Genomic DNA, 23489 nt, shown 5'->3' with positions numbered 1-23489 from the left:
GGAGGAATGCTTTGTGAAATTGATGTGAAAATTACGACAGCCAAAGTGGCTTGGGAGGGTATGTTGTTAAGATTCTTGGAATTGGGTTTCCCTTGATGGAAGCTTCGAGTGATTAAAAGCTTTCTTTTACTAGAACAAGAAGATGGGGGTAAGTATGGTCTGGTGTTTTTGGGGGAGAAATGGAGTAGAGTAGCCACGAAATTCGAGGGCACGAGGGCATTCGTGATGCTGCTCGTTGAAGCCATCTTCTGCTCCTTCTTCCTCCCTTTATGAGATGATGGCCTTATCCTCTCTCTCTCTCTCTCTCTCTCTCTCTCTCTCTATATATATATATATATATATATATATATATATATTTGTAAATTCTTTAGGAAAAGATTCTATAAATGCATTATAGTAGAAGCAATCAAGGTCTCAGTATGAGTGACGGGAGGTAGACCTGTATATTCACATGGAGCTCAACAATGTTCAATCATATCCTTTCTATTCCAAGAATTGGTGTGAATAATCTCATTCTGCATTTTTTTGGTTTAGACTTTTGAGTTCGAGAAGCCAAACTCACTAAGTGGACTGTGAAACTGCTTTTTATTTCAAGTGTTTCGGCAAGGGCAGAGATTTAAAAACAGTTTCACCATGGAGAAGCAATGGTATACAAGATCATCTAGAAGAAATGAAATTCCAATGCCAACATAATTCTATAACATTTTTTAATTTAGGTATTACAAGGATGAAGGAACCTAAAGGAGCTAGAAAACCTGTGTATTCAAGTTGTGGATTACATATGATTGATTTACAACTCTCTCTCTCTCTCTCTCTCTCTCTCTCTCTCTCTCTCTCTCTCTCTCTCTCTCTCTATATATATATATATATATATATATATATATATAAATTCTTTAGCAGAAGAAGACACAACCTTCATTGATGAGGCTTTAAGCTTTACACAGTAAGGAGTGGAGTAGGGAATTCTGCAATTGTTTTATATTGATCTTTCGATAGAATTCCGGAACCCCAGGGGTCTATCTTCCCTCTAAAGTCTGATTTGGGTGATCTAAAATGGCTTGTGGAGCAGAGGGGTGGGGATGTCGAGGACGGAATTGTGAAAGGGATGGGAGCAAGTGGCAAGGACGGGCGGTGGGAGCGGAGGTTGCACAACAAGGCCGCGGTAGCAGAAAATGAGGTGGGAGCGAAAGTTGAGGTGGAGATGGAGTTAGAGGATGAGATGGAGAGGGAAAAATTAGAATTTTGTTTGATTTGTGAAGAAAAATAGTTCACAAGGTACCTTAATTAATGGGCACCTCAAGTGTAATTTACCTTTTATGGTATTTTAGTCAATTGCATTTCACAGACTTAACTCCGTTAGATTTTGGGTTCATTTTGATATTTGGGTACTGAGTAGGGTTGCATTAAAATAAGGGTGTAACTCAAGGGACGGCGCTATTAATTTCCCTTAAATAAATAGAATAGCCACCTAGCATTCGGGCCTAAAACCCAATGGGTGTAGCCCCGTCCAGAATGGGTGGAAAGAGCTACATGATTCCACATGGGTTGATTAGAAATTCTAGGTACGTGACCAGATTACGAGAATGGGAAAGTATTAGCACCTCATCTCGTCCGGTTAAACCGGTCTTTCTACTAGATGTTTGTTTTCGAATATTCTCTCATAATAATATATTATATACCAACATATAAAGCTAATTTGGTATGCATTGTGTATGCAAGAAGAAACTACTCATGCCACTTACAAGTGTAAATATTAATATGCATTCTAAAATGATCTACTGCAGTATGAAAAATTAAAATAAATTGAGCATGCTTGAAAAGACTAGAATATGCTATTTAATGGGTAAAAATCACTATGTACACTAATGTTAGACACTTTAATGACCTACATTACGCAAAAAAGAAAGGGACAATGAAAATGTATACCTCCCAATAGAACCAACAAAATAACAAAATAACGAAAATGTGAAATGTAAGGGGTCTCCTCGGCTCAGGTGAAGATGGATGAACGACCTACCTCTCTCTTGTCGGGTAGAGTAACAACTATGTAAGAGGAAATACAATGGGAAACAGGAGGCACCCTAAAACAGTACAGCTGACTCACTTCTCATAGAGATCTACCTAAATTCACCTAAATCTCAAAGTAAAATCTTGCTGCCTCCATATAAGACCAACTAAACCATGTGCATTTGCTTTGCTCTCAAGTGGGCCACACCATTTCTTACCCCATATCCAAAGAAGCCAGAGAGCGGTGAGAAACACCAACAACAACTCAGCCTTATCCCAACTAAAGAACAGTGAGAGACACCAATTCACCCAATTCATGTTAACTGCCTTGTATTTATGACTTAAAGATCCTAACCTGTTGGGCAAAGCTTCCTCAATGTAATGGAGGTTCTTTTCTTTTGACATATTTCCTGCCCTTCCCACACTTGAAACCCCAGCTGGCGGTTTATCTCATGTTTCCAAATGTAGCGAGCTTCTCCCCACATGAGAACTAGAGAACCTGGGTTCAAATAAACAGGGATCTTCTTTATAGGAGCATCTCTTCTCTCTTCACATTCATCTGTTTTGACTTGTGTGAAGTGCACCACACATGCAGATTCCAGGGAAGTGATAGCAATTCCATCATCGAAGCGCATGAGGTCCACATGACCACATATTCCCTGTATAAGTTCAAAGGAGCTAAGTATTAAGCAATCATTTTTGAAAGGCCAAGTCAAAGCCTAAGGGCAAAATGAATGCAACATCACCTCAATATAACTTTTGAATATTTAATTTCATAGGAACAGCTTGATCATCTTAGTGGCCCCTTCTCAGAAACTAATCAACTCTATTTCTGTCTCTAGTCATTAAAACTAAAGAAAAACAAATGATAGGAAGACATGCACTAGCCACATATTTGGAGCAAAAGAAAAAGACGCAGTCTGTCAGGAAAGCAAAGACTGCAAATAAACCCCCCAAAAAAAATTGCTGAACATAAAACAGAGCAATAAACAATCCCACCTCTTTGAAAATTTACGCTCCAGCATGCATGAGACCTCGGGTTTTGGTGTGTATAAATCACCTGTACAGGGTCTCTTTCATATTATAGAGGGGAATGTTTACAAGAATTGACATAAGTAATGTCAACAGTAATTAGTACACCAAATGGATCAGTACGAATCATTACTGCAAGTCTGAGATCTGAACAAATTCAAGGCAGCATCACTGGTACAACTATGAGATCTCAAGAAGTAAAGGTTTGAATGATATTTTGTAAAGCTTTTGATTACTTCTTAGAATGATATTTTGTAAAGGTCGCTTAAACTGACAAATCAAAAGGTGGAGCGCTGGTGAGAAATTACAAAGGCATCTTCCTCCCTTTTTGGCATGGTATTCTCAGAAATTTTCTACCACTCTGGCAGAAGCTTTTCTGTTTGTAATGGTTTAAAGTTGTGGAAAGAATTTGGTTTCAGGCTCGTTCATGTCAACCATGACTCCTAGTCTACTTGTTTAAAAGTGAATTATGTTCCTCCTTGAACTTTACCTTACATCTGGCTTGAGATACAAGCACTAGTAGTCTGACTAGATGGTGGGTTGCAGACAACTTGACAAATAAGGCTTCATTGCATTCCCTTCAAAGACATTTTACAATTTGGACTGAGCTCCCTTCTAGTACCAAGGTTGCTTGCTTTGAGGTCACGAAGAGTTTTCCATACTTTTTGTGGACTACTCGGTAAAGCTTTCTTATTTCTTCTCTTGGGTTTGATATGGGTTTGATGTATGAGTCTCAGGACTTGGGTTTAACCCACTCCTATTATACATAATTAACTTCAATAACTTACCCAGGACCCTGGGAAATTTGTGGGATAATAAAGAAGAAAAAAAAAAGGAATCCATTCTTGGGATAATGCTCTAATGAAATGATAACCCAAATATGCATTCAAAGGTATGATATTGCTAGATCTAGTTGAGTAAAAGTTGTTCAGAAAAGCACCTCTTGATACAGAATGAAATAAGAGGCAAGACATTTCTAGAACACAACTACAATTGTCAAACTTGCAAGCACAAACTGTGCTAACTAGACAGATAGATATGCCAACCCTCACCATACATACCTCACCTGGTTGGTATACATTTACAATTAATTGATCAAAAAGCGGCTCTCGCCATAATAAGTCTGACGGCAAAGGACAATATTTTTCACCATCCTCACACTCAAAGACGTACTTGCTTAACCAAACCACTTTGCGAATATGTGCAGAAAGTTCAGTTGCCCACGATGGAAGATCTCCAAAGCCCATGGCCTAGCAAGAAGGAAAGCGAAGCAAATTAAAAGAAAAAATAAAAGGGGAAAAAGATTTAAGTAATAAGCCTATTTGAATGCAATATGCTGAAAAGACAAACCCATTTCTTAGGTAAACAGTTATAATTGGAGTGCTTGTCCAGTAGATATGTTCACATTTTAGTTCATCATAAATGTAGATACAGGCTTCTACAGTTACTAGGCTGATAACAGTGGTTTCATCTGAAGGTTCCCTACTTTTGATGTTTAATAGAATCTGATCAATTGATATTCATAGGTAAGAATCTGTCATAATATGAGACTGCTTCCTGACTTCTCTTATACAATTTACTCAAGCCCAGATTGCAAATCGAAGGAAGGGAGAAATTAACTCAAAAAGGATGTACAGTAAGCTATCATACAACAACTCAGCCTTATACCAACTAAATGGGGTCGGCTACATGGATCCTTGCCCTCCAATCAGCTCTATTCGAGGTCATACTTGATACAAGGCCTAAACCACGCATGTCTTTCCTCAGCACTTCTCTTAAGGTCATTTTAGGTCTGCCCTTGGCTCTTGTAGTTCCTTCAATCTGAAACGAATCTAATGTCACACTATCTACTGAGGGTAATAGTCCCAAAACAGTTCTCATACTCCAAGGAACTCAAGCAAACAAACTCAGATTTAAGTAGAAGTAATCAACTTATAACCAGAGAATTAGGATTGATGAAGAGAACTTTAGGTACTCACAGAGAGGTTACAAAAATAGCAGCTGCAGCAGGTAATAGGGTGTCAAACTGGGTGCGAGCAGCCCTCATTGAGGATTGAATAAAACACTAAAATCAGGCAGAAAGAACAGCTTAAAAGAGGCACCAATAGAGGGATCGATTTCTGTAGGAGAAACCCAGGTTGTAGCAGAACTCGAGTGGACAGAAACTGGGCTTTGGAGTCTGATCTTGAGAAGCACAGATGGGGGGCCTTCTTCACTCATTAGCAGGGCTTGACAGCAGTTTAGTTGATGAAGAAAACAACCTCAAATAACAGCGACAGAAAATAACACACAAGAAAGAAGAGAGCTCGAGATAACAGTGGGTAAGAGTTGGGCTTTCTCAACCCTGGGTCTCTCACCCACAGGTATCTCAGCTGTTGAACAGGGGATTCTCTCCCAAAATCGATTGCAAGCATGGCTTGAAAATTGTATTCATCAAAATTGTCCTCCTTCCTTACAATGGTTTCCAATTAATAGCTTAGGCAAGCTTACAAAAAATAGAAAGTAAGAAATAGCAACTAATGGAAAATAGTAACCAATTGAAAATAGAAACTAACTGGAAATAGAAACTACTAAAGGCTTTATAGAATCCAGCCTTCTAAACATGCAAGGATACTAAAAAAAGAAGGAAACACAAATTAGAAACTAACCAAGCAGCAACAATAGTTTGACTTGTCAAAGGCCAGCTGTGCCAAAATCGGTGCAGCAGATTTTGGGTCTACTACAAGAACTGCTGTGCTGGCTCAATGGCTAGCTTGACCTGGTAGTATAGGCCAGTCATGGGATCTAAATCAGCTCCCTCTTAAAATCATTTGTCTCCAACGAATGGATGAACGACATATAGCGCTAGTAGAGGTCCAGATCAAGTCACGGGAAATCATCGGCAGGATCCAAGTGCTATCCTTGGCTGGTTGCCCTTTCCATTTGATGAGAACGAATAATACCCCTTAACACCACGCATGGTAGTAAACTTGTTGTCAAGGACATCCTCAATAATATCATCCATTGGAATCGCAAACTGAGGAAGCCACAATGCAGTTCCGTATCACCCTCATCAGCATGGTTCAAAAATTCACGATAAATCGCCGAAATTTTGGTATATTTCGGTAATTTCGACACTACCGAGACAAGATGGGCTTCCAAAATGAAAAATGTTCAAATTTCGGAATATTTCGGTATATTTCGTCGAAATTTCATGAAATTTTGGTATATTTCGTTAAGCAATGTGTATTTAACTATTTATACATCAGGGTCCGACCGTATACTGTCAGTCAAGGGTGCAAACTCAAAACACCACTTTGAGTTCATTTTTTTGCAATATGAAGTTTAAATGTGTTTATTTAGCTTAAATAAGGATGTACATGAAGTATTAGGCCTTAATATGGCCAAAAACCCACCGAGATGGAGTGCCAAAATATGGCAGAAAAAATACCATATTTCGGTGAAATTTCAGTATATTTCGGAAATCTTGACCAGCCTGAAATGGCGAGACGAGACGAGATTTTAAACCTTGCTCATCAGTATGATGTCCCACATAAAGAGTGAGATCAGCCACATTGAAGACGTTACTAATTTTTATGTCCGGCGGCAACTCAAGCATATAAACATTTGGGCCAATACGTTTCAACACCTTGTATGGTCCCATTTTTCGAGGATGCAGCTTGTGGTTGGTGCCTAGAGGAAAACGTTCCAGAGTAATTCGAACCATAACCATGTCACCAGGCTGAAACCCCCCATATCGTCGATGTCGGTTGGCTGTAGCTTGATAAACATCATTTCTAAGAGCAATCCGACAACTAACTTCAATGTGTACCTCTGTGATATGCTGTAAGAACTCATCCACCTCAATACTAACTCTAGCATGAGGAGGTAGGGGCATCTAGTCCACAGGTCGACGCGGTTGTAGACCAAGAACAATCTCAAACGGCGCACGTCCAGTGGTACTGTTAACAGAGCTGTTATATGCAAACTCAACTATGTTTCAAATAGAGAGCCAAGTCTTCTCATGGTCGCGAACAAGACATCTGAGAAGATTCCCTAGGCTCCTGTTTTCCACTTCAGTCTGCCCATCCGTTTGGAGATGGAATGTCGTAGAGAATTTCAACTTCGTGTTAGTCTTCATCCATAGAGTTTTCCAAAAGTAACTAACGAATTTCACATCTAGATCAAAGATTATAGACTCCGGCAATCCATGTATACGCAGTATCTCCTTGAAGAACAGCTTGGCTATGTGGCTTGCATCAAAGGTCTTTCGACACAGAATGAAATGAGCCATCTTAGAAAATCTGTCCACAACAACTAATATTGAAACATAACGTTCTCGAGTTGGTGGTAAGCCTAGGACAAAGTCCATGCTGATGTCTAGCCAAGGTGCGTGAGGTACAAGCAATGGAGTATAGAGACCCGTATTTTGTTTGTCCCCTTTGGCAAGCTGACATGGGCGACAACACTGTATAAAGTGCTGAATATCATGTTGTAGACGTGGCTAGTATTACAAATCAGCAACCATGGCATGCATCTTATCCTTGCCAAAATGTCCACCCATTCCTCCACCATGCAATTCTCAAACAAAATGCTGCCTCATAGATGTATTTGGGATGCAAAGTCGTGTCCCCATAAATAAATACCCATCATGGACAGAATACTTGTCATCTCGACCCCCTTGCTGTAAATTTGCATATATTTTAGCAAAGTCAGCATCATATATGTACTCACCCTTAATGTGTTCAAGTCCCGTGCTTTGTGCAGTGAAGGTGTTTATCATAAGCACTTTCTGGCTTAATGCATCGGCTCCTTGGTTCTCCTTTCCAGCCTTGTATTTGAGAGCAAACACAAACTCTTGAAGATAGGATCTCCACTTGGCATGGCGATGGCTAATGGACCTTTGTGAGTGCAAATATTTATGGGCCTCATGGTCAGAATAGAGGATAAACTCCTTGCCAATAAGATAGTGTTGCCAATGCTTGAGAATTTGAATAACGGCATAGAGTTCCAAATCATAAGTAGAATACCTTCTCTTAGCATATCATTCAACTTCTCACTATAGAAGGCTATAGGTTGTCCCAATTGCATCAATACTCCACCAATTCTCACATGGGATGTGTTGTGGTTAAATCCGAGCTGCTAGCCACCTAGCCAAACTGATCTGCACAGGTAAACAACACAAAACAAAAAGGTGCCGGCCCGAGCCGGTTAGTACACTCCGATGTCTAAGTCAAATCTCCGCAACAGATAAATTCTCAAATCCAAAGAGTTTGAAAGTGAGAGAGAGTCCCCTTTACCTGGAATAGGTGCTACTATTTATAGGTTTGAGTTACTAGATCGGTATGGGAATTATCTGCTTGTGGACAATAGTTTGAGTCTCATATGATCCTAGGTGTCATTCTCAGAACTTGATACTTGTCGGGTTAGGAATTATAGAGAAAGCATGACCTTAACTAGTCTAGACACATGGTTTAGGTCAGTTAACTTTGTAGGTTTAGTCAGTCAAGGTTCCGAGTCCGAGTTGACTAAACGACTGATTCGTCACTTCGGGTTCGTTCGTCCGAAGCTAAATTGTTAAATTGGTCCTTGTACGTGACTCGCTCTTTTCGTCCCTCAGGGTTTGATTTGGCCGAACTGGTCGGTTCGGCCATGAGCCGGTCCGCAACGTGTCATTTGTTGATTGGTTGATGCCAATTATGGTTCATCATGGGCCCCCCACTCTCGTGAGGCATGATTGGCTGATGAGAGTAAGTTCGGTTTGGTACTCGATACATGGGCCATGTTGCTTTACTATTCTGGGTAATCGGGTCGTACCTTTATCGCTTGGGTTTGAGTCGTGTTCGTCCTGCTGGCGTCAGCAACACGTCGCTAGCATTTATTGTGGATCCGTACAAAGCCTCGGGAAGATAAAAAGATGGTGGCCGGGTGGTTTACACGCTTCTGACGCGTGGCGCTCGTCATCATTACTCCTCGGGTAGAGGAATCGTTACACGATCTTCACCGTTGATCTCGGCTAATCTGGACCGTTGAAACGTTTCGCCGACCCGCTCTCCAATCCTATAAATAACAGCTTCATTCTTCACATTGCTTCCTCGAGAGAGTTCGTTCTTCAGCTCTGTCTGCTCTTCTGCTCAGTTCGGCGTTTCGTGCTCGGTTCGTCTAGTCGGCTCGCTCCTCAGGATCCGTTCCTATCACCAACTTAGTCAACGATTGCAGCAATAAGTAAGTCTCTCTTTTACTTATTTACTCATGTTTTCTGATAGCGAATTCAAACCCGTCCCCATGAAGGGCGGAGTAGAAGGCTCTAATGAAGATAGCGATCCCGAGAGCAAAAAATCTGGTTCGGGATCTTTGAGTGGTAGTTCTAGTGATAGCTCTAGCAAGAATGGAGAAGTAGTGTCTAGGTCGGGTTGGGAAGGGGAAAAAGATCAATTCGTGGTCTGCCCAGATCAAGCGGCAGCCACGGTTTCGGGTCAGGCTGATGTCATCTAAGGTCAGGGGTCGGTAGATTATAAAGAGGAAGATGACGAGTCAAACGACACAGATGAGGAAGTCGAGAACGAGCCCTTGTCAACGTGGAAGACTGCCCATGTACCTTGAAGGATTCCGACCTAGATAAGATTAGAAAGAAATATTTTATTCTTTCAGATGTGATGATCCGTCGACCAAATCGGCTTGAGAGGGCATCATTGACACGCAGCCCCGAAGTATGTATCCACTTGGATGCTTTCAAGGCTGGCTTTCGCTTTCCCGTTCACTGGTTCGTACTCGATGTGCTTGATCAATGGGGACTGGCACCTTGTCAGGTCATGCCGAATGCCTGGAAGGCCATCTTCAGTTTTTTCATCTAATTATCTGTCTACGGGTGTGAACCGACCCTACCGTTGTTTGCTCATTTTTATTCATTAAAGAAATACAAGGAGGGTTGGCTTTATTTCACTCGTCATGACCTCGGTGAGACTTGGGAAAAGTTCAAATTTTACGATGAGGTACCAAGCTCGAACAAGTTCTGGAAGGGTCGGTTCTTTTATGTGGTCATCCTGGAGAATCCTCTAAGATCAGGGTGGCCAAAGATCGACCTAAAAGTTGTGAACCGAGCAGTAGGTCTGACCTGAGAAGAACAAGAGTCAGTCAAAGCCACTCTTCATGGCCCAAGGTTTGACGTTCGAGACTTGCTTCCTATTCTTCTTAGTATTTTGTTCCAAATCCTATTATGGAAGAAAATACTGCAATTCAATTTTGTGGAAGTTGATAAAACATTATATCAGAATCTGAACATGAATTACTATAATGAGGTGAATCTATATTCTAAGTGCTCTTAGAATGCCCACCCTTTGTGAAATACAGCTCTGAAATGGGGTTCACCATGTGCATTGAAGTAACTTTCCCCTCACCATTTCCATGCTCATGCAATATTAGACCTGCTGTATCCAGTTTACTAATGATCTAAGTTAATGTAATGAAATAATCTCTATTCATAGAGCTGGGATTGAGGGCCTCAAGTATTAGTTTAGTAATAAAGGGGCAGCATTATGGTTCTGAACTGATGTCTATCAGCCCCTTCCTCCTCCCCATCACTCCCCCCCCCCCCCAAATAAGAAAGAAAGAAAAATAGTAGGAAAAAATTGTGTTCAAATGACTATTCTATAGCATAGTGTAGTTAATTAATTTGGATTAAAATAACTATGGTCTTGGGCTTCTTTGCACTTGTCTGTTCCTTTTTATCTGAATGTTGGCACTAAACTATTATCTTTCCTGCGACTCTGTTCATTTTTCTTTTATAATCCTTCTTGGCTGAGGCTCTGTGATAAAAGGAAGCACAAAGCAGTATGGGAAATGTGATTGGACCATATGGTCGTTGTCTAGTTCAGAGAGAGATTGGATTTCAAGCTTTAGATATGCAGTTATAAAAAAAAAATACAGATCTAAATAGGATAGGGGGCAGTTCTGGTCTGTGTTTTTTTTTAAACCTTGGGGGGGGGGGGGGTGTTGGGGTTGTAACTGAGCTGGATCAAAGAGGACCTTGTGGAGGGGGTATTGAGGCAGTTCTGGTCTTTGTTTTTTTGGGTTTTGTAGTGTTGATTTGTGTATAGTTAATGTGACATGTTTGAAATTTTTTACCAATTTTTTTTTTTTTTACCTTGGGGGGGGGGGGGTGTTGGGGTTGTAATTGAACTTGAAGTTCCAAAACTCTACTTGATGGGTCTTTAGCTCAAGTTGGTAGAGCACTTGGAACATAAGCATGTTCCAAGGGATAGTGGTTCAAATCCACTAAGACCCTTTTTATTCAACCGTTCAAAGCATAATTAGTTAAGGTAATTTGAGAATGACAACTCTCAGCCTTTGGTTGAGGTCTTATAGCAAATTGATTGCTTTTGTAGTAGGTGCAGCCAAGGATCACCCCTGTGTCTCTATACATCATTAGAATTTAGAGATTATGTGTTATCCACTAGAAAAGTAGTAAATGGTGTTTGTTCTTGTTATTGATATTCACTAGTTTAATCTTGATTAAACATCTTTTCCAATTGCTTACTTTATATGGATTTGTAATAACTTTTAATGTCCTAACATCGTTGACTTTATATGGATTATAGTGATAATGACATTTCTGTAAGTTATAGTAACCTAATAGTGCATCTCTGTCTCTCTTTTTTTAATGTACACTTTATATGGATTTTTAATAATTTTTAATGTCCTAGCATCATTAACTTTATATGGATTATAGCATTAATGGCATTTCTGTAATTTGTAGTAACCATTACAAAACTGTTGCAAAAACAGGTTTTATCAAACACTTTACAGTATTAAAAGTGTTCTAGATACGTTTCTGGAACAAGTTTATCAAACACCATTTTGCAACCCAGAAACGTTATTCTGTAAACAAAAACACCAAAATACGTTTTTTATGAGAAACGGAACAGAAACACGCATAACGTTATCAAATGGTGCCTAACTTTCTTAGTCTTAATGGGTGTTTAAACCTCATCATTCCACCACCAAGTCTTTCTAAAAGAATGACTTTTTCCTTTGGATTCGCCTAGGACATCTTTAGCAACCTTCTTAATACAAATAGTGATCTCATTCCACATCGTATTAGTGTCTCCCTCAAAGTCCCACTTTCCTTGTTTGGCCACTTTATCAATAAATGATTTCAAATATCTCCTTTTAAGCTCCACCACCATATCCTAGGCCAAATAAGCTCACCTTTCTTACGATTCTGTGTAGTGAGGCACATATCCATAACTACTAATCTATGTTGTATTGTTAGGCTCTCCCCTGGTATAACCTTACAATCCTTACATAACAGTCTATCAGACCTTCTAGATATGAAGAAATCTATTTGGCTACTATGATGCCTACTTTTGAAGATAACTAAATGCTCTTCTCTCCTTTCAAAGTAATTGTTTACAATGGATAAATCATAAGCCACAGAAAAATCGAAGACTGAGATCCCCTCATTCCTCTCTCCAAAATCATATCCTCTATGTACATCTTCATAGCCCTACGATCTTTCCCAACATGCCCATTTAGATCACCCCTATATTAATCTTTTCTTCTTGACTAAAACCTTGCACTAATACATCCATCATCCATGTGTTCCCAAAATTGTAACTTACTACTTTCATCTTCCTACTTGAGGTGCGTAAGCACTAATTATATTGACAACCTCTTTCTACAACACAAACTTGATGGATATAATCTTATCTCCGAATCTTTTAACATCCACCACATCATTCTTTAAATCTTTATGCACTACTATGCCCACTCCACTTCTATTACTTTTATCCCCCATATACCAAAGTTAAAAGTCGTCCAACTCCTTAACTTTTATACCCTTCCATCTAGTCTCTTGAATACAGGCTAATCCTTCTTCTCCTCACAACATCTATCAATTCTAGACTCTTACTTGTTAAAGATCCATGGTTCCAAAATGCAAATATAATTCTATCCTTTTAGACTAGTTTCTTTACCCACACTCGTCCATAGTGCGAGAAGTACCATAGTTGTCAAGGCATCGCCTAGGCGGACGCCTTGGACGGCTTGTCCACCTAATTGGTGTTGACTTGCTTTTTTGACCCTCTCCACCCCCTTGGGTCGCCTAGACGCTGTGACAACTATGGCGAGAACCCTCGCCTACTTGTCGCTGAATCCGAGCGCAGACATGGCGCATCACTTAAGAGGGGATGCCCTAGCTAACCCTTGCTCACTTTTCACTACACCCGGGTCATAGTGTAGCACGTCGCTTATTCTGTCGGGGAACGCCCTAGCATAACGTTTATAATATAAGGTTGTCGAATCCATGTAAAAGGGTTTGGCTAGGGGTTTTTTTCCGGTGCCAACTACCAACCTGAAGCACCAACCCTCCTCCTTTATCCAGGCTTGGACCGGCAGCAAACACTGGCGGACAACATTATTTAGTGGGACAGAATAATTTAATTCCATACGCTTATTGTTCCCAGAATTTTTGGAAACATTTTAGATGAGTTTTGGCTGTTCTATAGCTAAAGGAAATGAACCCACACCCTTACCCTGACCTCCCTCCATGTTCTGCAAAATTGTAATCCATGCAACATCAAACTTTTAACAGTCCGATCAACAAAGGAGATGTATTCTGCAAAAACTAGCTCCACAAGCAACACTATCCAAACTAGGTACATGGGAGAGTAATAATCCAAATGAAGGGCTATTTGTGAATCAAATTTGCAATTGGTTGTCATGAATGATTCAATATCGATATGAGGGATACTTTGCGAACTAATTACCCCCATCTAAGCACATCCCCTCTTCAGTGTTCCACTGCCTCCTAATCCATCAAGACGTAAGATCCCAATGATATAATCAATTATGGATAGGCACAAAAAGGGCGTACCCAGTGCACGAGGCTCACTCCACTGCGGGGTCTGGAGAGAGTCATAATGTAGGCAGCCTTACCCCTGCTTTCGCAGAGAGGCTGTTTCCAGACTCGAACCCGTGACCACTTGGTCACAATGGAGCAACCTTTATGGGTAGGCACAATATGCAAAAAAAAAATAACAATCCAGATGAAGAATTTGTAAATGGAAAGTTCTATAATCCATAACCACATTGAATAAGGTAAGAAACTCATACCACCTATATCATACATTGTTAGTTTACAATCTTGGACACCTAACTAGTGTTGTCATAAATAAACAATTAAAGAGATTTGAGTGCATAAATCAATTCATTATTTGAACATCAAATGATTAAACACTAGAATCAAATTGAAATCCCAACTGGTGGAGTAATCCCCCTCGACAGCATTAAATTATTGGGACCCTTGCATACTTATGCTTTACAATCAACTATTGGGGCCACTGCCAAATTCCTTGTCAAAGAAAATAGATGGCAATTCACAATAACCCGAAGTCCTTCATTTCCAGAAAAGGGTAGCACTTCAAATGCAAAAATGTAATATAGTACCTGATTATGAGAGGACTGGGTGAACCACCCTTCTGCAAGAGCAAATAAAAGAATGTTTGAATTTGGCAAACGAAAAAAACCAAAAAATGCTGATTATTCCAAAATCATGTCCTACAGGCTACAGTAGACTAAAACAACATAAAGAATGATCAATCAATACTGGAATGCACTTTTTTAAATAAGTGAATAAATGATAGCCTAAAGAATTGAAAGGTAAAATAAATGCCTGATGACCTGAATAGCAAGTGTATTTGAAAACAACTGTGAGGAGCAGTCTATGAACATTTGAGTGATACAAAGAATAATAAGTGAAAATGTTGCTCACAGGACAATCAGTTTAAACAATAAAGTCCCCTCAAAAAGGGATGAGAAGGATAATGAACTGTTCATCTCATTGTGTCCCTAACTAAGCCAGATGGTGAGAGGAAGTCACCAAAACCATAAAAAGAAAAATAAAAATAGATAAAGAGAGAAACTTTATGTAAAACTAAAATGTTTAATAATCAAGATAAACCTAATTCTACCTTGAGTTGTATTTTGTTGTTGACATAATTATTATGGTGATCTCGTGTCTTTTAATTTTACATGCTCAATGAGTTAGTGTTGGCTTTGGGGCCCATGAATGAATGTTGTTTTATCATTGTATATGCAAATCCGACTTTATGCACCAGTTTGATGACAATGTCCCCCCCCCCCTTCAATTACAGTGAACTGCCTTGACTTGCCATTAACTATGAATGTATACATGTCTTAATACCATCAATAGCTTCAATCATCTCCATCAATTATGGGATCAAGCGAACATATGCTGTATTTTTTCTTTACTTGTATTCTTCTTTCCTTATTTTCTTCTCATTGTACAAACCCATGATTTTGGTTACATGCTCAAAGGCTATGTGTGTATATATAAGTATAATTCACACATTAATGAAATATGATATAATTTTCACTCCAATTTTAACATGGTATAAGAACTAGGTCCGTTTGGTTTGTTGTCCTCCTTAAAATGTATATCCGTTTGTATGTCGAAGCTACAATATAGGTATTGTTTCCCTGTTTTTACTCCGGTCAACGTTCAATCGTTGGGAAGCAAAGTATCAGGCGACGAGAAGTTCCCTCCGGCCTTGGTTCTCCAAGGACTTCAAACACACACAAACGCAGCAGAGAAAGTAATTGACACAAACTGAAATGAGGCAAAACCTTCTTTACTTCATCGAAATGAAAAGTGATACACATCAGTCCTCACGAGAGGCTGCTTCGCGTAAACAAAAGAAAGTCCTAAGTTAAGTTAAATTACTCCTACTCCTAGAAAGATAGAATTTGCAGAGTTTGATCATTTGTTGGATCACTACTACTTCGCCAGCCTTCCTTTTACACTAGGTCGAAGGCAGTTACAACCTCCTGGAATCCTAGAATAGTGGGCATGCCAAACTCCCTTAACCGCCACCGTCAATCCAAAGCTAACTGACCCAATCACGCTCCCGAGCCGAAGAAACCAAACCGAACTGGGACTCGCACCATTTGAAAAATGAGGAGTAAACAATGCCCCTCACAAATACATTTGAACGAGACTGGGGGTCCTTAGTTCGAATGGGTTTGTAACACATGGACAAGGAGAACGAACGGGCTACCATCCTAAGCCCCCAAACCTTCTGACTTCAAAAAAGACTTCTTACCGTCCCGAGACCCACTTGGCCACAAGTGTTTGGCGCGAGTGGTTTCCACATCAATCAGAACCCAGCGAAGAGTCACATCAAAGGTCGATTCCTTTTTGAATTCTTCTTTAAAAACCCTTCGTGAAATCCAGCCACTTCACAACCAAACGTCACTCTCGCTTTGCTAACCCCTGCACTTCGTCCCCAACAGAAACCCTACTTTCGATCATGAGCAAAACCCAAACAACCAACACGGCGCAGGCGACAATGGAGGAAGAACAAGAGAAGCGAGATGCTCTTCAAGCCACCGTCAACGTCGAGGTACTTGTTCCTCATCTTTCTCACTTTTCCTTAGGCCCCAATCTTAAGAAACCATCGACCTCTGTTCCTGAATTCCCGGTAAACTCCAAGGAAACACTCTTCTTCCGCAATGGATATCTGCCTTCTCCAAAAGTCAGGGTTGATCCATTTTCCCGACATTGGCCCTCCCGATTCGATGAATGGGAAGCCTGGGTCAACAGAATGGCTGAAGTCAAGGCCAAAACCTGGAAAGAATTAGGGATTTACAACCTGATACAAATGTCCACCATCCATATCCCTTGTAATGAGAACCTCCTGCTAGGAGCTCTCAGTTTTTGGTCTCGATCGACCAATTCCTTTCACTTCAACTGCGGGATGATGAGTCCCACTTTGTTTGATGTGGCCGCTCTTACCGGCCTGAAACCCCTAGGAGAAGAATTTAACGGAGCGTCCATTGGAAACGAAAACCGCGGAGAGTGGAACCTCACCTTCACCAAAGGCTCCAGCTACTCTCTGTACATGCGCCAATACCGCCAAACCAAAGGACCAATTCACAAGCCAGAATACGTAGCCCTCCTATTAACCTGGGTCTGTCGCTCCTTAATATGCACTCGTGCTGACAAAATCACCAAGGCGTACCTTGGTTTGGTTAATGCACTTACAGACGACCGGCCGATTAACCTAGCAGCCTTCGTTCTCTCGACCCTCTACAGGGGCTGCAATGACCTTGTTCGGTCTGGGTATACCAACGGAGCCAGCCCCCTGTGGCTTCTCCAAATATGGCTTCAGGCGTACTTTCCCGAGTTCAGCCCCCCACCTTGTGACAAAGACTACTCCATTGCAAGCCTCAAGTTTCTCAGGCATCCGATCCTTCGGCCACTAATTGAGTGCTTTCTCTTCTTCTTCCAACTCCCTGCAAATCGCCCCGAAGAGCTCTTTACTCCCTTTCATAGGCTCACCAGCATTCCGGTCTGGCTAACCGCCGCCATCCATGACCCATTAGCCCACTCAGAACTTTGGGCGTCCTTCTTGGTTTGTAGAGATCTTCATTACGGCGTATACTTAGAATCCTCCAAGAACAACATGTGCAATGTTGAACCATACAACCCTCAGTTCTAGGCTCGTCAATTCGGCCTCCAGCAGGAAATCCCCTACCCCTGATACTTCTCTTACCCCAAAGGCTTGACCGAAAGGACAACCATCAAGAAGAAGAACGAAATTGAAAAGGTTTCCCTTTTAGGCCAATTGGCACTGTCCAGATTCACACGCATCCATTCCGGCCTCAGCCATCCATCTCTGATGGCTTCAAAACATGGTGGTCTGAGTATTACTACAAGAAAGCTGTTTTGATCCCAGTACCTGATGATTGTCAATCAACTACCTCGGGTCACAATCCAAATTCTGTTTCTGACATCGTTTCTCCATTGGCGCAGAAGAAGAAGAAAGCAAAGCCAGAAGCCTCTACAGGTAGCAAAACCTTCTCTTACTGGGCAATCGTTGAATACGAAAGGTTTTTCAAAACCAAGTACCTGCCTGACCCAGACCAAGCAGAAAAAAGCCATCAACGGGCTCTGATTCGATTGAGAGAAATGCATCGAAAAGATTCTCACTCGGCCAGAAAACACTGCCAAGGCTTCTTTTGGACTCCTTAGCATGCATGACTTCGATCGAGAGTACGAAGCATTTCTGAGCAAGCAGCCCACGAGGTGACGAGGCCGAAAGTTTCCTTTGCAGTTGCAGACGTAGTTCGTCTGGAAACTTATTCGGCCTTGCACGATGTAACCTTTACAAGCTTTTACGACCTGGACTATCGGCTCTTATGGGCCCAAAGATGCATTTCTTCAATCGAATACAGGCCGTACCTAGGTATCTTTTCTTTTCTTTTTCTTTTTCTTTTTCTTTTTCTTTTTTTTTTTTTCCAGCCCAAATATTACCTGGGACCCGGGTCAGCCCCTAGAGTTTTATTAATATCCAAAGAATCAAATAATCAAAGAATACAAGGGGGGGACATGCCGCCTTACCCCAATCCGTACATATTATCACTCAAGGACTCTCTCTTTGGGAACTCCCCTTACAAGCAAAACCTTGCTAAGCCCTGAAGACCGTCATTCCTGCCTTGTCCACTCTAATAATTCCTGAAAAGCCTCCCCCAGGCAGACTGCCCTGGTGGAAAGTAACTGAAGACCTCGTGTCACAAGCGTAGTTGGCCAGCCAGTCCGCTGCCCTGTTGCTTTCCCGAAATGCGATTATACCTGCCCGCACCAGTGAGACAAGGCCCAAAACCTCTTGGAACCAGTACCATCCTTTCCATAAGTTGCATCTCTTAAGGTTGACCATACTCACCGTGGTAGCTGAATCAGAATTTACCACCACCTCCACCAGACCAAGCTCCTGGCATAGCCTCAATCCATCCCTGAGCGCTCTGAGTTCAGCAATGGAGTTAGTGCATTCCCCATAAAAGTTTGCAAAGGCTGCCAGCACCTCTCCATTCTGATTCCTTATGACCCCTCCCCCACCACCTAGTCCGGGGTTCCCCTTGCTGGCCCCATCCATGTTCAGCTTGAAAGAGTGGAAAGGGGGACACCAATAAATAGGGAGATGTATTTTCGACTTCGCAGCTGGAGACACCATTCCAAAGCACTGTAGGATTAAAGAATTCCTATGGGACCCATGCCTGCCAAGTTTGGTGGGCCAATGAAACTCACAAATCCACCCTTTGATTCGCTCGATAATGGTAGAAGCACTCCGACACCTTTCCCCATGCCTTCTGTTATTCCTCTCCTTCAAGAGCTCCCAAACAATCAAACAAGGTATGATTCCAATAATATAATCACTAAGGCTCTTGTAGCTCCCTGACTCTTGCCATAGCAACATCCGGCTTCTGACATCTTGAGAGGGTAAACAGGGGATGTCCAGAAGCTGTGAAAAATATTCCCAAACCTTTGAAGCCGTTCCACCAGAGCCCAAGCAGTGATCAGTGGTTTCCCTCCGTGGCTGCCCACAACAGTTGCATCTAGAGGCTAAGGGGATGCCAAGGGCCATCAAAGACTCATCCGTGGGGATGCTGCCCATCAACAACTGCCACGAGAAGAAAGCTATTTTCACGGGCACCGTTTGATTCCAAACCCATTTCGCAAAGGTCTTTTCAGGGGCCCTATTCCGAATCTCATTCCACGCTGATCTAGTAGAGAAATGGCCATCACTCGCCGGAGTCCAAACCAACACATCCGCTCTGTTTGAGAGCACAAAATTCCCGAAGGAGATGCTGTTCTTAACTGCCTCGGAATCAATGAGCTCTAAGATGTCCTCCCTCCATTGTCCATTCTCCTAAACCACATCCTTGACACGCAGACTCAGATCCAGCATAAGCTCATTATCCACATAGTCAATCAATGGGCCAACCCCCACCCAATTATCGAGCCAGAAGGATATGTTTCCAGCCCCAAGCAACCATCTTGATCTCTCCAACACAAACCCCTTGAACGCTAATGTGGTGCGCCAAGTTTTAGAGCCAGCCCCAACCGAACCAAACAGAGCCACATGCATGTTTTTCAAGTACTTGATCCTGAAAAAATCGCCCCACAAAGAGCGCTCATCTAAAACTTTCCAGAACCCTTTCAGCCTGAGGGAGATTCCAACATCTTCTAGAAGCCTGACGCCTAGCCCCCCTTCCTCTAGGGGTCTACAAATCTTCTGCCAGCTCACCCAGTGCCTGCGGTTGCCCCATTCTGAGCTGCCCCAAAGGAAATCAGCAAAGATCCTATACAAACTGCGAAGGACTGCCTTTGGTGGATCCAGCGTAGCCAAGACATGGATCGGAATGGAGGAAAGCACATCCTTTAGAAGCGTCAAACGCCCTCCAGAAGACAGCAGCCTTCCTTTCCATCCTGCCACCTTACTTCGAATCTTTCCCACTAGCCCCGTCAAAATAACAAATCTTCATCCTACCCGAGTGTAGGGGAGCTCCCAGGTAAGTAATAGGGAGGGCCTTCTTGGGAAAGCCTGTGACCACCCCCACCATGCGTGCTGTCGCCATCGTGGCTTTATCCCCTAGCACAAAGCAACTTTTCTGCCTGTTGACAAGCTGCCCTGAGAAGCCTTCATATCTGGCAATGAAACCCATAATTTGCTTGAGAGAGTTCTTCAATCCTCTGAAAAAAACAATGGTGTCGTCTGCAAACAGACAATGTGAGACTCCTGGGCAGCCTCTCGGAAGTCTGTAGAAGGTTGCATGCCCTTCAACGAATAGCCTTTTCAATCCCCTGCTCAGCACCTCCTCAGCCAAAATAAATAGGGTTGGAGAAAGTGGGTCCCCCTGAAGCACTCCCCTAGAGGATTTAAAGAATCCTGACTGCCTGCCCCCATCATAATAGAAAACCAACAGTTCTCCACCGTCTTCTTGATCAAGGAAATCCACGCCTCGCCAAAACCAAACCTGGCCAGAACTAACCAGAGGAACTCCCATTCCAAACGGTCATAGGCCTTGGCCATGTCCAGCTTAAGAATTACATTGCCACCCCTTGTTTTCCGGTTCAAATCTTATACCATCTCCTGGGCGATGGCAATGTTGTCATGAATGCACCGGCCCTGCACAAAAGCCCCTTGTTCTTCCGCCACTACGACTGGAAGAAGTCCTGCCAATCTCATAGTAATAATTTTTGCAAGGATCTTATATGAGAAGTTACATAAACTAATAGGCCGAAAATCTGCCATTACCTCCGGGTTATACTTCTTTGGAATGAGCACCAGGTTGGCTGACGTATAGCTTCTTAGGAGCTCCCATCCTGTGAAGAAATCTTGCACAGCCGCCCATACATCATGGCCCACCACCTCCCAGCAAGCCGTGAGGAAAATCCCTGAGAATCCGTCTGGGCCACGGGCACTATCCCCAGACAGGTCAAAAACAGCCATCCTCACCTCCTCCAAAGTAGGGACAGCTAGGAGGGCGGAGTTATCAGAGTCAGAAACCACATTCGGAATCATCGACAACAACTCCTCATCCATCGCACAACCCTGAGTGGCAAAAATCCCTGAGAAATGCTGCACTGCCTCAGCCTGAATTGCATCACTGTCAGCAGTCCACTCCCCATCTGCACCCTTGATTCTGTTGATGCCTGCTGTCCTACGCCTGGCCTTCACCATGGAGTGGAAGAACTTTTTGTTACAATCCCCTTCCTTCAACCAAGTTACCCTTGATTTCTGTTTCCAAAAGATCTCCTCCTGCAGGAGGACCCTCTGTAGGACATCCTTTGCCACAGCAAGTGCCTCCCTTGAATCCCTACTGTTACAACGGTCTGATTCCGCTTCTACCCTACTGACAGAGTCCTCCGCTTCTTTCACATTCTGATGGATGTTACCAAACACTTCCTTGTTCCACAGCTTTAGCGCACCACGAAGAGCTTTCAGTTTAAGGAATAACATGTGAAGAGGCGAGCCCACAACTGGCTTACCCCACTGGCTCTTAACAAAGTCCATAAACTCCGGATGGAGCAGCTACATTTGTTGGAATCTAAAGGCCGAAACATATGGTATACGGCTGGCAGCAAAGGACATCCAGAGGGAGCATGATCCGAACACGTCCAGCTTAAGTGGGTGACGTCAGACTTCAAGAAAGCACCAGCCTAGTCTGCATTAACCAAGAACCGGTCCAGCCTGCCCAGGACCCGCCTCGCACCTTCCTGATTATTTGACCAGGTAAAGACACTGCCCGTGTACCCTGCATCTAACAGGCCCGCCCCATTCACAAAGTCTCCAAACTCCTCTAACGAGTGAGAACAAGCAGGGCGGCCCCCCGCCTTTTCCATTGGAGCAGCCACCACATTAAAATCTCCCCCCACCGCCCACGGCCAGTCAACTGTTCTGGAAAACGCCACTAGCTTTGCCCACAACTCCCTCCTCTCCAAGACCGAGCATAGACCATGCACAAAGGTAATAAAAAAATTCCCCAGCTCTGCAACCACACACCTTAAGGTGACAAACTAAAGATGCTCCTCCACAACCGTTATCTGCACCAAGTCCCTCCAAAAAATCCACAATCTGTCCTGGATATGCAGCGAGTCCATACCAATCCTTCGCAAAATCCTCCTACCCTTTGTGACCTGAGCCTTAGGCTCAGCAATTGCAACTATGTCAACCCTGTGTAGATTTACCAAGGTTTTCAAATGCCTAAAAGTAGGCTTGTTGCCAATTCCCCTTACGTTCCAAAATAAACAATTCATCGCGGAACAATTAGGGAAGTCTCAATCGATCCCATGGATCTGGTGATGCGCTGGCTGGGGCCCTCCCTGGCCGGCCGCCCCCGTCTGGGCTTTTTGAGCTTCGTCCTCTTGTAAAACTTCTCTGCGCTAAGCAAGGAAGCACGAGCTGCTACCTGCCTGAGTCGTCTTCCCGGACGCGCCCCCACGGGCACTGGCTCCCTTTCCTCCTCCCCCAGCCTTTCCACAGTTCTCAAAACCCTTCACTCGAGCGTGGCATTAAATCTTCTAAAGCTCTTCAAGAGAGCCTCGCGGTCCACTATGGGTGCAGCCACTTCATCAACCTGGGAATCATCCCTTGTGCGCTTGGTATGGTCCCTATGCTGGAAAAAGGTGCCGAGCTCTCCTTCAATGACTGCGCACGGTCCACGCTAGTGCCGCTAGACCGAAAAACCCCTGCTACAGCATCATTACGCAACTCCAGCCCCTCCTGAGGCTGCGCCACCAGCGCCAAGTCTCGGTTCACGGCCTCCTCTCCTTCGTCAATTGCAGCAACAGCACACGGGAATTCTCCATCTTCTAAAACCTGCAATTCCAGACCCCTCTCTACCTCTGGCGGACCTACACCATCATCCACCCGCTGCTCGTTGCAGCCAGGCACCTCCACTGGACCACGATGCTCACGACTTGCAACCTCCTCCCCTGCGACTTCATCATGCCCCTCCAAAGCCGGAATCCTTGCCCTCTGCCCAGCTAGTCTCCAACGCCCACTCCGGCGGGGGAGAAGCTGTCTCTGCTTCAATAACGAAAAATCTTCCAGCTTCATCACGCGAAGGCCCCTCCCCGTTTGGAATGTAAACACCATTCCCATCTCTGT

General features: G+C 43.0%; 1 protein-coding gene and 1 long non-coding RNA gene across 2 annotated transcripts in view; one reads left to right on the top strand and one right to left on the bottom strand.

Annotated features, from left to right (window-relative positions):
* LOC122658720 lies at nt 1-18155 on the top strand. Its single transcript, XR_006332483.1, has 3 exons — nt 1-85; nt 178-184; nt 18141-18155. It is a non-coding gene; the product is annotated as an uncharacterized LOC122658720 (long non-coding RNA).
* The window catches only part of LOC122658718 (alkylated DNA repair protein alkB homolog 8), a 33064-nt gene continuing 11636 nt past the window's right edge, over nt 2062-23489 (bottom strand). The window contains exons 4-7 of the mRNA XM_043853807.1: nt 14464-14495; nt 4101-4289; nt 2278-2666; nt 2062-2219 (exon numbers count right to left, since the gene is read on the bottom strand). Of these exons, the coding sequence (XP_043709742.1) occupies nt 2358-2666; nt 4101-4289; nt 14464-14495 (530 nt within the window). The 3' untranslated portion in view covers nt 2062-2219; nt 2278-2357. The remainder of the gene's footprint in view (nt 2220-2277; nt 2667-4100; nt 4290-14463; nt 14496-23489) is intronic.

The sequence above is a fragment of the Telopea speciosissima genome, chromosome 4, assembly GCF_018873765.1.
Source record: "Telopea speciosissima isolate NSW1024214 ecotype Mountain lineage chromosome 4, Tspe_v1, whole genome shotgun sequence".
Taxonomy (NCBI): Eukaryota; Viridiplantae; Streptophyta; class Magnoliopsida; order Proteales; family Proteaceae; genus Telopea; species Telopea speciosissima.
The sequence above is the reverse complement of the archived record's forward strand: the minus strand, read 5'-3'. Positions and strand labels throughout refer to the sequence as shown.